The sequence below is a fragment of the Podarcis muralis genome, chromosome 16 (genome assembly GCF_964188315.1).
Source record: "Podarcis muralis chromosome 16, rPodMur119.hap1.1, whole genome shotgun sequence".
In the NCBI taxonomy this organism is placed as follows: Eukaryota; Metazoa; Chordata; class Lepidosauria; order Squamata; family Lacertidae; genus Podarcis; species Podarcis muralis.
In genome coordinates, this window is record NC_135670.1 from 11,850,301 (window position 1) to 11,866,415 (window position 16,115).

The 16,115-nt window shown below is 47.6% G+C and overlaps 1 protein-coding gene across 1 annotated transcript; it reads left to right on the plus strand.

The window, feature by feature from the left end:
• The first annotated feature begins 2,418 nt into the window (after nucleotides 1–2,418).
• Nucleotides 2,419–16,069, plus strand: LOC114586591 (transforming growth factor beta-2 proprotein-like). Its single transcript, XM_028710220.2, has 7 exons — nucleotides 2,419–3,228; nucleotides 4,003–4,166; nucleotides 4,670–4,802; nucleotides 6,355–6,465; nucleotides 6,566–6,731; nucleotides 9,941–10,094; nucleotides 13,704–16,069. The coding sequence occupies exons 1-7, from the start codon at nucleotides 2,877–2,879 to the stop codon at nucleotides 13,860–13,862; spliced, it is 1,239 nt and encodes a 412-aa protein (XP_028566053.2). The 5' UTR covers nucleotides 2,419–2,876; the 3' UTR covers nucleotides 13,863–16,069.
• The last annotated feature ends 46 nt before the right edge of the window (nucleotides 16,070–16,115 follow it).

Here is a 16,115-nt window from a genome sequence, read left to right on the forward strand (position 1 = left end):
GCAGGATCTGATTTCTTTCCGCAGGGCCTGTAAGACAGAATTGTTCTGCCTGGCCTTTGGCTTGGAGCCAATTTGATTCCCTCCCCCTCTTTCTTTCTTTTTTCTTTCTTCTCCTGCGATGAGGTTTCAATATTTTAATGTTGTATTTTAATTTTGTTTTTAAGTTGTATTCATTCAATTTGTTTTTATTATTGCTTCTTAGCTACCCTGAGCCTGGCCTTGGCTGGGGAGGACGGGATATAAATAAAAATTGTTATTACTATTATTATTATTATTATTATCTGTGTCAGTCACTGGTGAATGAACTCTCCACTTACGACTCCCTGAAGCTTGTTCTCCCGACACTTTAGAAGAGAAAAGAAAAGGGGGAGGGGGCAGGGGCGCTCGGCTTCTATGATAATTAAGCTGCTGACAGGAAAATGAAGCAGAGGCCAAGCCTTGCTCAAGGCCTGGCAGCGGGACAGAAGGCCAAGCATAGGTTGGCATGGGGCACTTGTTCTGCCCGCTGCTAATGGCTTGGCCTGCTCCTATTAGCGCAGGAGCCAGCTCCCCAATCAATCTTTTCCAGCAGACGCAGAAGCATCACCAGCGATCGATACGGGCCTAACAGCTGAGTGGCTGGTAGGTGTGCCCAGCACTGATCTGGCATGCGGCCCAGCCTATGGAAAATCCAGAGTATTGTTGGTACTCAAGCTGTGCTATCACATAAGCTCTGCTGGCTCAAAGCACAGGCCCATCACATTCTGGATCGCCTACAGGTCAGGGAACATCCTCCAGGACAGTGGAGGCTGGCACTCCCTAGGAGTGGTAGGGTGGAAGGCAGGGATGCTGACAGTAGGTGGCGCCAGAGCAAAAGACTGGTGGAGGTAGAGTCAGTGATGGGCAGAGCCAGCTAAGTCTGATGCTGTCCCCATCAACACTGAGACTAAGGAGGAGGCTGACAGCCAGTGCCAGACGCTCGACTTGTCAAGAAAGGGAGGTAGGCAGGTGAAGAATGACTGAAGGCAGGCAGAGCTTGGTAGGGCAGTGCCACACCTCCCCTAAAGGACCAGCCTCCACTGCTGCCCATTGGCCATGCTGGGTGGGACCGATGGGAGCTGGAGGCTGACAACAACGGGAGTTTTCCCATCTCTGCAGCTGTTGGCTCAGAGGTACAGCCCGTAACTGCTAGAAACTGGACGTTCAGTGTATTGATCCCAGTCCTGTGGAACTCCCTCCCGATTGAGATTAAGCAGGCCCCGTACTGCTGAACTTCAAGCACATGGTAAATACAGTCGTACCTCGGGTTAAGTACTTAATTCGTTCTGGAGGTCCGTTCTTAACCTGAAACTGTTCTTAACCTGAAGCACCACTTTAGCTAATGGGGCCTCCTACTGCCGCTGCACGATTTCTGTTCTCATCCTGAAGCAAAGTTCTTAACCCGAGGTACTATTTCTGGGTTAGCGGTGTCTGTAACCTGAAGTGTCTGTAACCTGAAGCATCTGTAACCCGAGGTACCACTGTACTTTCTTATTCCAGCAGGCATTTTAAGGTAGTATTGGGGTTTAGCTTAAGGTTTAAGATGAGTTTTGTTCTCTGAATGGCTTCTTTTTTTATGCTGCTGAGAAATGCTTATATTTCAGTAGTACAATAAATAAATGCCTCCCCCAAAACTTTTGCAGGTTGCAAAGCGTATTGGAAGAAGGATTGCGTCTAACCCCCCCAGTACCATCATGAGCACAAATCAGCATGAATGCACAATAAAAACAATGTCTGGAGGGGCTCCCAGAGAAAAGAGAGGCGTCTGTGTTTTGTAAGTGAGTGAAAAAGTCAAAAATTCATTCGTAAGGTATGTTTGCTACCAGAACCCTTGACAGGTTCTTTCTCACTCACACCACTCCCTTTCAGTAAGAAATTGCTCTTTCATGCAATTTACTAGCAAACCATCTCACCTTTCTTGAGAAACAGTGGAATGCATGTGTGTGGGGTGTGTGCCTAGATCATGTGGGATCAATATCCAAGTCATTTTAAACTGGCTGGACTTGGATAGGTAGATTTTTAATCTATATATGTTTTGTGTGGGGATCCCCCCCTCCCACCCAAAATAATTGCCCAGCAATTTCCCCATTGCCCCAAACAGCTGAAGCTCCTGACTCAAAGCGAAAGAAAAAGGTGATTTGAAACTTTGGCCTACGTTCCAATAATCTGGAAGGTGAAAAGGAGCCACCTCAACGCCAGGGAGGCTTAAGATGCGGCGGGAGAGGCCGGGAAGAGGTGCGTCTGGGCAGGGTGCACGGTCCAGACCTCTTTGCGAGGCTCCGGGGCCCTTCTCGATCAATGCTGGCTCTGTGGAGCGAAAGCATGTGGCAGGAAGGGGGTGGAGGATGTGTGGGAAGGATTGGAGGGGGGTGTTGGAGGGTGGGAGACAGCTTGTCTCTGAGTGGCTCTCCCAGTTTCCTGAGGCGATGGAGGGAGAGAGCACTGAGCAACTCCTGGCTCTTTTCAGCTGCTTCTAGCCCAGCAGAAAGGGCTGAGGCGAGAGAGATGGAGACGGAAGCGCACAAATACGACGACGGCGCAGAGGAGAAGGTGGCCTGGTTCGCCCGCTGCATGTGACTACAGCCAGCTTTGCACCAGCCCTTGGGCTCCTGCAAGACTTCCCAAGTCTTTGTGGGCTTGTCGGGAGAACTTCAGACGCTCCCCAGCCCCCTTCGGGGAGAGGACCAAGACTTACTGTTTCATCATCAGGCTGCGACCAACCCCACCGGGACGGACGGCTGGCTTTCTGCGTTGTCCAGAAGAACTGGCAGACTTGAGGCGGGCTAGGTTGCCAGCCTAGAGCAGCCTTTGTCACCCCCTCTTATTTTGGCTTTTGTGGAACCTGGCACCCTCCGAACATGCTTTTCCTGGTGCTTCTGGTCATGCCATTGGTGGCGGGCCCCAGTGGCACAGCCATGGCACTCTCTACCTGCCAGACCTTGGACTTGGAGGTAGCCCGGGCAAGGAGGGTCCAGGCCGTGCGAGGCCAAATCCTCAGCAAGCTGCAGCTGGCAACACCTCCCGAAGAAGAGGAAGGGGTGCCCGAACAACCGCCCCCCGAGGTGATGCTGCTGTACAACAGCACGCGGGAGCTGACGCGGGAGCGGGTGGCCTGCGGCGGACGGAGCGCCAGCAGCAGCAGTGAGGAAGAGGAGTACTATGCCAAGGAAGTGCGGCGGGTGGACATGCTGCCCGCCGGGCACGCTGACAGTAAGGGGCGTGAAAAAGGGGTGGGAGATGGCTGAGCCTTGGAGCGGCCAACATGGCCCTGGGTCAAGCTCAGAGTGTGGGGAGGATGAATCCGTTAGGATGGCAAGAGCAACCATGACTGGGGAGAGGTCTGTTGGGAGGGTGAGTCATGATATGTACGCTCCCAGTCCGTTTCCGAGCACAATTCAAAGTGTTGGTGTTGACCTTTAAAGCATCTTTAAGAAATATGTTGGAGAACAAAAATAACTAATAGACTCAATTTGAGTGGAGTCTATTCGCGGAGCTCTGGCCCAATGGTTGCCAGTGGCTTGATTTGAATTAATTTTATAATGAATGATTTTAGAGTGTTGTTTGTGCTGTACTTTTGTACTGTTTTATTGTTGTTAGCCGCCCTGAGCCCAGCTTCGGCTGGGGAGGGCGGGATATAAATAAAATTTATTATTATTATGACTCAAATTGATTCGTTTTTTGCGCATATATTTCAATAACCCCAAAGTCAGTGGTACAGATGTTGTAAAGGTGTCGTGATCTGTCATGGAACAACCCCGTCAGACGTCATTGCTGGTTGCGGAGGATCCCATGACAGTTCAAGCTTCAGGGCCCCCAAAGTGTAGGTCTGCCACTGTCTGCCAGGGATTCTTTCGTTGCAGTTCCTGCACCGCAGAGGCTTGGACTTGGGAGTCTATGAAAATAGGTTAAAAGAGCAGTGGTCATTTTCTTACCTTCTTCCTCTGATGATACTGTCAACTTCTTTGTTCTCCTCCCTCTCTGCAGACTCCATCGCTAGCACCCAAGCCAGCCCCTTCTTTCGCCTTCTGCGTTTTGACGTCTCGGGCGCTGAGCGCAACCTCAGCAGCCTCGTTCAGGCCGAGCTGCGCATCTACAGGGTCCCAAACCCCCGAGCGAGTGTGGTGGAGCAACGCGTGGAGTTGTATCAGGTCAGAGCCCCAAAGTGCCTGAGAGAGGGACAAATCCATTGTTGAAAGTTTCTTTTGGGTTCTCATTTTCACAGTCTTCAGTACAGGTCTTCGTATTGCAATTTTGTGAATACCTCTCTAGCAGACACCGTTTTTGTATGCAGTTTTGACTAGTGCACACATTTTTAATTGCAATTACTCGTAATAGAAGGCATTTTTGTATGCTAGGTTTTTTTCCATTGATGTATGCATTTGCATTCCCCCTAAAATATACATCCCCCCCCCCGCACTTTTGGTTGGATAAAGAACTACTACACTGCAAAATTCAAATGTGCAAATTTCAAAGGATCAGTGTGTTACAATTTGTGTATTGGTTTGAGAAGCACAAATCTGGTCGTTTCTCCATAAAATGCCAACAAAATGGTTGCTTCCTCTGGTTTTAAATTTTATAAGCTGCCTTGGGGACAGTATGAAGAAAAGCAGGGTGTAACATTTTAATGAAACAAAATTAAAAACCTCCCCAGGTGATACGGGCAAGAGAGCCTTCAGGACCAACCCAGCGTTATGTGGAAAGTCGAACGTTTCACCCGACTGATAGGGCTGAGTGGGTGTCCTTTGATGTCACAGATACCGTCAGCCAGTGGCTGGATAAAAGAGGTGAGAGCCCCTCTCTTCCTAAACCTATTTTTATGGAGGGAAGATTCTTCACTTGGAAAGTATTCAGAGTTGTATCTAACCTTAGTCCCACACAGAGCAGATCCCACTGAAATTAATGAACTTAGGGCCATTATTTTCAATAGGTCTCCTCCCAGCAGGACTTACTTGGATTCAACCCTTAATTATTACTATTTTTTTGAGGGAGGGGGAAGGTTACCATCTGCCTGGCATTTTCCCAGCCCGCCCCCATTTCCCCAACATCTGTTAGTGGTCAACTGCAGCCTTCATTGTTCTGCCTGGACACTGAGGTCCAGCGCCGAGGGCCTTCTGGCGGTTCCCTCACTGCGAGAAGCCAAGTTACAGGGAACCAGGCAGAGGGCCTTCTCAGTGGTGGCACCCACCATGTGGAATGCCCTCCCACCAGATGTCAAAGAGAAAAACAACTACCAGACTTTTAGAAGACATCTGAAGGCAGCCCTGTTTAGGGAAGCTTTTAATGTTTAATAGGTTATTGTATTTTAGTGTTCTGTTGGAAGCCGCCCAGAGTGGCTGGGGAAACCCAGCCAGATGGGCAGGGTATAAATAATAAATTATTATTATTATTATTTCTGGCCTTTCTTCACTCCTACCCAAGCCGTCATCACACCAACCTGCTGCAACAGAGGAGGGGATGCCTCTACCACGTCTAGGCACACCCTCTCCTTTTCCAACTCATCTCAGCTGAGAAGCGCCCTGTTCCTTTACCAGCCTTGAACCATCTCCCCACCTCTATATGAGCCCTGCCATTGTTTGTGCTGGTTGGGGCTGATAGAAACTGGAGTTGGAGGGCCAAAGGTTCCCCATCTCTAGCCAGTGGAGGTTGGTCATTTAGGGAACATGGGGCAATGCCATGGGAGCAGCCAGGATTTTTGGGGGGACGTCAAGGACTTTTGTTAGGGAGGGCAGAACCAATGTGATTGGTCAGTTGGTTAAGTATTTCTACTGTTTTACTTGCTCTGGGGAGAGGCAGCTGCCCCCCTGCTCCCCCTTGGCCACGCCCATGGGCACTGCCCCACCAGCATTGGCCTGCCCCTCAGTCAGTCCTCACCTGCCTGCCTTCTTATTTGCAACCAGCTTCCTCCTCCTTAGCCTCAGTGTTGCCCTTTGAGGAACTCAGCAGGGAGGAGGAAGATGGGACAATGAGTTGGCCCTGCCGATCATTGACTCCGGCGCCACCTACTGCCGGGTTCCCGGATTTTTAGCCTACCAGTCCCAATGGGCATCAGCCACCACTGTCTCTGGCATATAGGATTGCCATCTCATATGGTGTGTGTGTGTGTGCTGGCCTTGAACCTGTGCCTTTTAACATCAGCCAGGCACAGAGAAAACATTTCCTGAAATCAAGATGAAGGGATGGGGAAAAGCATCCCTGGCTCAGTTTCTACAGTGTGGGCCAGACTGCTGTTAAAAGGCACACAGAAGTAGCACGGTCAACATAATTTGCTTTTGCGCTTTATGATGGCGAGATCCAAATTCTCCATTTTAATTCTCCTCTCTGCATCTTCTTCCCCAGAGAGAAACCTGGGCTTCAAGTTGGGAGTGCATTGCCCCTGCTGCACTTACGTCCCTGCTGGAAACACGATTAACCCCAACCACAGTGAGGAGCTGGAGGCTCGGTTTGCAGGTATGGACATAGGCAGGGACATCAGGGTGGGGATTTCAGCACCACCCTCTCTCCACCCCTGGATTTGTGCGTCACGCAGCTCCTTCCTATACACACGCAGGCCTGGATGACGATCTTATCAAGGAAGCCTGGAAAGGGCGGGCTAGGCCCCCAGATCTCAGCGGCAAAGCTCCGCACCTGATCCTCACTCTGCTGCCCCCCCACCGGTTGGAGTCCCCACCCAAGGGACGGCGTCGGAGGTCAGCCAACACTCCCAGCTGTGCCAGGTGAGGAAGCAAAGCTCTTCAGAGATATCAACATTGTGTTGGGCCCTTAAACATCCTAACAGTTGGGTGTGTGTTTTGTGGTTTGGGAGACCAGAAGTGCCGCTGGTCTCAATGAACCGTGGACGACTCTATCAATTCATTGTCAATACAGCATGGATTTCTCACAATACAGTGGTACCTCGGGTTAAGTACTTAATTCGTTCCGGAGTTCCGTACTTAACCTGAAACTGTTCTTAACCTGAAGCACCACTCTAGCTAATGGGGCCTCCCACTGCTGCCATGCCGCTGGAGCACAATTTCTGTTCTCATCTTGAAGCAAAGTTCTTATCCTGAAGCACTATTTCTGGGTTAGCGGAGTCTGTAACCTGAACCATATGTAACCCGAGGTACCACTGTATACACACAGGCTCTTTTTTTTGCATTTCCCCCCTAACACAAGGAATTTTTGCATATTATGTTCACGAATATATACAGTTTAATGCACACTTTCCCTGGTAGATGCATTTTTTTGGGTATACAGTATATTGTCTGGCTGGAGAATTGCACCATGAAATTCAGAGAAGTTCCAGTTTTGAAGGATAACTGTGTTTTGGTTCACATATTGTTTCAGAAAGTGCAAACTAGGAAGTATTAAGAATGCAGAACCTCATCTTAAGTCTCTGCATTGCTTCTGCCAACCACCCTAAACTGCTCTCCTCCTTGGATGGGCAACTTGTTCCGCATCAGCATCTCAATGATCATTAGCTGTGATCCCTGCATTGCACGGGGTTGGACTAGATAACCCTTGGGGTTCCCTTCCAACTCCACAAACCTATGATTCTGTCTCATCCTAATACCCTGAGCTTTCCCTGCCTGCTGCCATGTTCAGGTGCCATTCAATCACATACCAGCACATTCTGGCTGTGCAATTAAAGCCGACCTAGAGCTCTTGCACAACAAACCCGCCTCCCCCGCCACCAATTCAACTTTTTACTATGCGGGAAATGATGGGAAAGTGTACGTACTGGAAAGGGCGGAACTCACACATGCTTGGTGCAATGTCGCCTAACTTCCTTGCAAACAAATCAGAATGAATGCTCAATAAATAGCAGTCTTCCCCACAAACTTTGTGCAAACAAATCAGGATGGAATGCTCAATAAACTGGCCACCTGGAAGCGCCCCTTGTTTCAAGGAGTTCCGCAGACTGCTGGGGAAGGGAGGGGGAGGAGGAAGGTATTGGTTGAATGACCTTAGTGATTGATCGATGGTGCACAGTCCGTATACCCTTTTACATTTTGTTGGTTTTTCCTTATGCAGCCTATCTCCACTCTTCAGTGAGAGTGATCATGCTGGGTATAACAGCCCATCCAGTGCTTTTTAAGGGATCACCTGGATTTCAAAAACTGAGCACAGTGATCACCCCATCTCCTGTCAGCCCCCATTTTCTGGCAGACAGAATGATCCCAGCTGTGAATACAGAGACTGCATGTCTTCTTGAAGTGACTCAGTGGCAGGAAAAAAAACCCCTTTAGTGGTTACTCTTGATCTTCTTGTGGCCCTTCCCTCCTTTAGCAAACACCCATCTAGCCCTAAAAGGCAACCTAAGAGAAAATAAAATTTAAAATATATTTATATACATACATAAAATGAAATCCAACAACACCTCTTTTCACCTGTTTCAACGCCTTTTCATTAAACGCCAGACAGGGGTTTGCCTCCAACTAAGTCGTACCTGGAGTAGGGAATGGGTGCACCTGTCAGTTTCACTTCCTCTCAGCTTCTCATTTTTCCAATTTTAAGTTTGGTTCTCTCACAATTCCACATCAGTTCATGGTTTTTCTTCTTCTTGCAACATGCACATTTGTAAGAAGCTTTGCCTAATATACACATTTTTGCAAAGTAATGTCCCTGATATAATGCCTTTCTGTATGTTGTTGCGTTGACTCTTATATGCATTTATATGCACACTTTGTCTACATAGCAAAAGTTGGAGAAGCGTGACTTTCAACGGATGGCTCTGTTTCATAGAACCATAGTATCAACACAGAGTTGGAAGGGACCATGGGGGTCATCTAGTCCAACCCCCCTACAATGCAGGAATCTTTTGCAGCCCAGAGTGGCTGGGGCAACCCAGTCAGATGGGCAGGATAAAATAATACAAATTAAGAATACAAATTCAGAGTCCCATGGCTTGCAAATTGCTTGGAAAAGTGTAAGTTTGCCTTTAAACTCTTCCCCATCCGTAACTCAAAGTAGACCCTTTGAAATTGACAATTTAGTAATGTTCCTTGATTTTAAGCGAGTCTGCTCTGCTCTGCGTTAAGACTGAACTGCATAAAATCCACAGTCAACATTTATATGTTTTAAAATTTTCTACCCCACATTTCTAACAAAAGCAAAGCACTTCTAAGGATACGTAGAGTGCCCTCTCCTCTATAATTGAGTAGATACAACCCTATCCCAAAGGGGGACAAGGGATAAGGTTGTCCTATCAATACAGCCGGAGGGAGGGTTGTCATTGTCCTCAACCCACAGAGGCTGAACACTTCATTGTTCTGCAAGGGCGGTTTTTGATAAAGATGCAATCTTTGGGCGCTGTATTTGCTGCTTCTTTTGGGTTTCTGGTGCTGCCTACTTCCTCCCACCCCCATGACCGAGCCACTGTTGCATCCTGTGTCCATGAGTTCCATTGGTTTACACTGGGATATCTTTTCCAGCCGAAGGGCCCAATGCCAGCAGTGGGCGGGGCCAGAGGCAAAAGATGGGTGGGGCAACAGATGTAAATTTTGCCTGTGTACTGTAGGTAACTTTCTGCAAACACCCGTCCATGCAAGCACATCCCTTTTCAGGCAAGCAAAAGGGTGTTATCGGAGTTCACAGACACATTCTAGCTAGGCAAAAATATTTGGGGCGTGAAGATGGGCCAGGGAGGGGTGTGGCTTGGAGAGAGTTATGAGGGCCAGACAGCGAAGTGCCCCCACTCCTGGTTTACTTGGTATGTGGACCCCATCTTTTTGATTCCTTCTCTCCACTCGCACTCACCCCCCAATTAATATTTTAATGTTTCAATATTTTAATGTTGTATTTTAATTTTGTTTTTAAGTTGTATTCATTCAACTTGTTTTTATTATTGCTTGTTAGCCGCCCTGAGCCCGGCCTTGGCTGGGGAGGGCAGGGTATAAATAAAAATTATTGTTATTATTATTATTAATTCCCCATCTTGCTCCAGGAGTACAGACCAGGGCTGTTGCCTGCGCACCCTGTACATTGATTTCCGCAAGGATCTGAAGTGGAAGTGGATCCACCAGCCCAAAGGCTACAAGGCAAATTTCTGCGCAGGGAGCTGCCGTTACGTATGGAGCATGGACACGCAGTACAACATGGTGAGAGGGGCACACAAGCGGGCAGGTGGTGGGTGTCCCTCCCTGAATCCCCAGCCTGCAGCCAACCCCAAATCTATTATTCTACCCCTGGAATCTCCAATTCCACCACCCTTTGTGCCAACATAGAACCTCATGGAGTGGGAGAAAGAATAAAAGGTAAAGGTACCCCTGCCCGTACGGGCCAGTCGTGACAGACTCTAGGGTTGTGCGCCCATCTCACTCAAGAGGCCGGGGGCCAGCACTGTCCGGAGACACTTCCGGGTCACATGGCCAGCGTGACATCGCTGCTCTGGCAAGCCAGAGCCGTACACGGAAACGCCGTTTACCTTCCCGCTAGTAAGCGGTCCCTATTTATCTACTTGCCCCCGGGGGTGCTTTCAAACTGCTAGGTTGGCAGGCGCTGGGACCGAGCGACGGGAGCGCACCCCGCCGCGGGGATTCGAACCGCCGACCTTTCGATCGGCAAGCCCTAGGCGCTGAGGCTTTTACCCACAGCGCCACCCGTTCTTTCACTGGGAGAAAGAATACTTGTTATTAATTCAAAGGGTGATAGTCAACTAATTTTTACTCAGAGTAGGCCCCTGGACCCAACCTAAGTTAGCCATAGTTATTAATTTTAATGGATCTATGCTGAGTTACAATATTTTATTTATTACAATATTTTTTTATTTTTTTTTATTCAGATTTCTATGCCACCCTTAATCATAAGATCTCAGGGAGGTTCACAGAATAAAATACAGGATAAAAACAAGTACAGTCGTACCTTGGAAGTTGAACAGAATCCATTCTGGAAGTCCGTTCGACTTCCAAAATGTTCAGAAACCAAAGCGTGGCTTCTGATTGGCTTCAGGAAGCTCCTGCAGCCAACCGGAAGCCATGGAAGCCACACCGGACATTTGGGTTCCGAAAATCGTTCGAAAACCAGAACACTCACTTCCAAGTTTTGATCGTTCGGGAGCCGATTTGTTTGGGAGCCAAGGCGTTTGGGATTCAAGGTACGACTGTAACTAATTCAAGCAAAACAATAACTACATTTTAAAAGGTTGCAGAATATTAATCAGCCCAAGGCCTGGTTGTTTTTGCCTGGTGCCTAAAAATATGTAAGCAAGGAACCAGGCGAACCTCCCTGGGGAGAGCATTCAACGAACAGGGAGCCACTACAGAGAAGGCCCATTCTTATGTTGCCACCCTCTGGACCTCATGTGGAGGCAGTACACAAAGTAGGGCTTCAGATGATGAATGCAGAGTCTGGGAGAGTCTCTATGGGGAGAGGTGGTCCTTTAGGTATTATGGTCCCGAGCCATTTAAGGCTTTATAGGTCAAAATCAGCACTTTGAATTGGGCCCAGAAGCTAATTGGCAGCCAGTGAAGTTGGGCCAGAAGCTCAATGGAGACCTGCAAGAAAATATGCTCCTATTCCAGGATACTCCATTCCATTCCATCCCTACCCTCCTCACAGTTTACTTTTCCAAACATGGGCCCTTTCAGACTGTCTCTATTTTTGGGTGGGATGTAGTCACATACCGGATGTCACACTCCAGGGAGCCCTTGTTTCTGAAATACCAGCTTCTCACCAAAGTATCTCACTAGCACAGACAGGGTTGCTGGTGCAGTGTAGCCCAAACAAACCAAGGTCAAACACAGGGAATCCAGAAGGTCAAGCCAGGATCTAGAAGCTAGGTCAAGAAACAGTCCAAGGGCAATATCACAGGGTAGTCCACAAGGTACAGCACAGCAAGGAGGAATAAGCAGAGTCAGGAGTGAGGAACCAGAGAACTGTGTTGTTTCCAGCAACTGGAAGGTTCAAGAAGGAAGCCTTATAATACCATCTGGTCTCCTAAACCACATTCTAACCACAGCTGCTGGCAGTGAAGGAGTGTAGGGATCGTTTACTCATGAGTAGAAACATAGAATCTTAGAATTGTAGAGTTGGAAGGGACCCCAAGGGTCATCTAGTTCAACCCCCTGTGATGCAGAGATCCCTTACTCACAAGTAGCCTGCTGACTCTGGGTCCATAGACCATTGATCTTCGGCTTAGATCTGAAGTTTCTGGCATTGGCACTCTTAAGGACCAGACTCCACCTCCTCCTCTGACCTTTCACCTCCTCTGACCTCTGACCTTTCCAGATGTTCTTCCCCAGAGGACCCCTCTAGGGGATCCTTGGCACAGGACTCAGGGGGCCCTGCCTGCTTCTCAAGGTCCATGGCCTGTGGGGTGTCTGGTCTGGTTTGGCCTCTGAGGACTCCACGCCTGGCACCCGGTCAGGGCTAGGCATGATATTGGCAAGAATTCAGTTTGTACAGTTATCGTTGACTGGAAGCAACAAACCTACTTCCCCAAAAAGACTGGACTTTTTGCGACAAGGGAAGTGCATTAGAAAGTGTAGGACAAACACTGTTATCCAACCTCCTTGTGAATAAATCAGAGTGAATGCTCAATAAATAGCTGACATCATCTCCAAGCAAATCAGGATGAATGTTCAATAAACAGGTCATCTGGAAGTGCCATGATACTCAACATTCCAGGTCTGTTGAGCATGCTTAGGCTATTTCTTTTTTGGGGGGTGGCAGTGCTCCATTTGCTTTTTTATTCTTTTTTGTACTTTTGAGCTTCTTAAGGTTCCCTTGAGTATATTACTACTTGTTTCTGGCTTCTGAATTGTTCCTTTTGGGCCCAGTCCTGCTGCCATTCATCATTTAAGTTCACTGTTAGACAGAGACCTATAACACATGGTGGCCCTATATAATGTCATGTGCTACATAAGGGGTAGGGAACCTGTAGATAGTGACATGGGGAAAATTTGATTTAGGTTGCCACATTTATCAAATTTCCACTTTCTGAAAAAGATGAGAACTTCGCTTCTCCTAATTTTGTGGTTCAGATCGCCATCCAATGTTTACAAAAATGCCTACAAAATGAAAATATTAGTGAAAATAACAAGCAAAAATGTTATTACAGGAAATTGTTTGCAAAATTTGCACACTAATCAATTGCATGCAAAATAGCACAAAAAATGTGTTTATTAGGAGAAATTGGCACTAAGATCCTGATGGGTTTTTCCATCACCCTCTCTGACCATTGGCCCTGCTGACTGGGAATGATGGGAGTTGGAGTCCAACAACACTTGGAGGGCCATTTCATTTTTCCAGTTCAGTTCCCCACATTTTCCACATCAGTTTGCAAATTCATTTTTGCGAAAGAAATCCTCACGAAAATTCATCTGCAATTCAGTTTGAATTTCTCTGAAAACACACAAGTTTGTATGCTCTTCCCCCCTAAAATATAATGCACGTTAGTTTTAGTAATATATGCTTTTTAAAAAAATGCACACTCCCCCACCAATGTACACATTACTTGGCTGGGGAACTGCACTGAGTTTTGGTTGGCATGTTGTTGTTTTTTAAAATAAGTGTGAATTTGGTAGATTTGCCTTTAAATGTAAACTGAATCCAGTTTGCCCCAATCCAATCACTAGACAGGAGTCCAAGGCATCTGGGCAGCAATGAAGAAAGCATGTCATCCTTAAAGTGGTTCTGGGTTAGGGAAAGAACTAGAGAAGAAGGCATGTAACTTAACGGCTTCTCTCTTCAATCCCAATATCACGCAGGTGCTCCCCTTGTACAACAAGCTGAACCCCGAGGCCTCGGCTGCCCCATGCTGTGTCCCCCATGAACTGGAACCCTTGACTATCCTCTACTACGTTGGCCGCTTGCCCAAAGTACAGCAACTCAGCAACATGGTTGTGAAATCCTGCCGCTGCCGCTGAGTGTGTGTGTGAGGGGGGCAGGAACCGGTTTCATGGATGGTGGGAACTGGGCTAACTGGAGTAAAGGGACATCCCTTCTCAACCCTATCAGTCTGTCTGTCCCAAGGCTACTGGGAAAAGGATTCTCAACCTGACATTATTCCATCCCCTCCCCATCCCGCCAGTACAAGGCTCCAGCATTTTTCTTATGCCCCAGCTCCCAGGGAAGAGTCACTTTCTCCTTCTGTGGCTCCACTCATCAGCAAAAGACTCTTCCCTCTTTCCCAGTTCAGTTCACAAATCAGTTTGGTTCACAGATAAGTGCCTTGCCCTTGCTTTTCTCCCAGATACTTTGAAAGGATTGGTGGGGTCTGTCTCCCATGGTGTCCTTGAGCTAATTCCTCTCCATGCAAACTCAGCACTTAATTTTTTCAAAAGAAACATATGTGATTGAAGCTGGTCCGAATATCTAGCATCCTAGCCTCCCTGAGGGTGGTTACTTGGTGGTATAAGATTCGCTCTCGGTGCATGCTCAGAGGCACTCTCCCCTTTAGGATTCTTTGACATATTCCAAGTGTGCAGGCCTCGTGTAAACTTTTGGATGATGGACTTGGCTCAGGTCAAGCCTGAGATCCATCTAACCTGGGATCTACCAAAGCTAGTCTTCAGTTTTCTTGCGAGGAAATCCCCCAAGTACTTGGATGCTAGCCACACACACACACACACACACACACACACACACACTCAAAACCAAGCGCCTGCTGAAGGCTTGGCTCAGTGGTAATGAGTGCAAACACAGGGCAGAGAGGCATGCAGAGAGGCAGGTTGAGAGACAAAGGATCTCTTGATCAGGAAAGAGGAATATAGAGCAGTAGGATAAACAAGGCTGTGTGCTTAAGTGTTGTATGAAGGGGGGGAAGGAGGGAGAGATAGGAAGGGAGGCAGACAGAGCGGGCTGGTGGGGGTGCTCAGCTCGGCTGCAGGTAAATATTTGAGAGCAGAGCTTCGTGGTTTCGGAGCTGTGTGTAAACACAACACAGATGGAAACGCAGAGCCCTCTTAGCATCTCCCTGCCCTAATGCTGAAAGTACTTCTTCACACCATGACAGCGCATAGTTTAAAACGATGGCATTTGCTCCCAGAAGAAGTAGTGATGGCCACCAACTTGGATAGCGTTAAATTCAGAGAGGGTAATAAGACTATCAGTGGCTACCAACCACGATGGCTATGTTCTCCTTCTACATTTGGAAGTTGGATGCCTCTGAATCCCCATTGCCAGGAACCTGAAGTGGGGAGAGCTGCCATCTTGCTTGTGGGCTTCCCATCAGGACACCTGCACTAGATCTGCCTTGAATTGATCCAGCAGAACTGCACAAGACCACAAGTGGTTGACCTGAACTGAGAAGGTGGCATGCTCAGAGATCCCAACGTTTCTCCCAACCTCGGTTTTTGCAAAAACCCAGCCTAAGGAGCATTATAGAAACAGGGAAGGAGTTTTTGGAAATGGAGTTTTTCTTGCCCTAAATAACTTTTCTGCCCCCATTATCTGCCCACACCCTCAGTGGTCAGTTGGCTTTCCATAGCTACTAAGCACACTTAGTCCTTGCTGAGCTGTTTGGGAGAGTGTTCCCTGCCCCCACACTTTCAGGTTTTCTGTCCCTTTAGATTGTTTGTACTCTGAGAAATTTTGGGGTCCCCCCAAGCCTGTTGCTCCTGCTCCCTTCCCTTATGTGGGGGTGGAGCTGTTTTGACTACCTAAGCGCCATTTCCTGCCGGAACATTGGAAATAGAAGGATTGATGATAAATAGAACACTATCCATACATAGGCCCGAAAGCGTCAAAGTGTTGGGTTTTTCATTTTTTTAAGGGTCCAATTTGTCCAAAGCAGCAATAATTAATCTTGTTGGGCTAATGAATTAAAATTATTGTGGGAAACAGCACTGTAGTCTTGTCCTGAACTGCTTGAAATCTGTGGTGTATACACAGCCGGACAACAACAGCTGAATTCTGCACCCAATTCCATATTCTCTTCCCCTCTTTATTTATTTATTTTTAACTGCCTCTGCTCATTTTTTTATTTTTGTAATCATAGTTAGCTTGCCTGTACCAAATCATTGCTTAATGATTGTGATCAGTTTCCAAATAATATCTGCATTCATTAAGTTACTGTAAGCAGCTCTGTGAAGGCTTATGTGAAAAAACATGGACATAAAATATGCAAATTGAATCTAATGCTGCACTCTCACAGACTCGCAGCACACACGCTGGTCCTA

Excerpts from the sequence above, each read along its gene's own strand:
- LOC114586591 (XM_028710220.2), top strand. The coding sequence starts at position 2,877 with ATGCTTTTCCTGGTGCTTCTGGTCATGCCATTGGTGGCGGGCCCCAGT. Across the intron at positions 6,732-9,940 it reads AACACTCCCAGCTGTGCCAG|GAGTACAGACCAGGGCTGTT; the intron begins GTGAGGAAGCAA and ends ATCTTGCTCCAG. Across the intron at positions 10,095-13,703 it reads TGGACACGCAGTACAACATG|GTGCTCCCCTTGTACAACAA; the intron begins GTGAGAGGGGCA and ends AATATCACGCAG.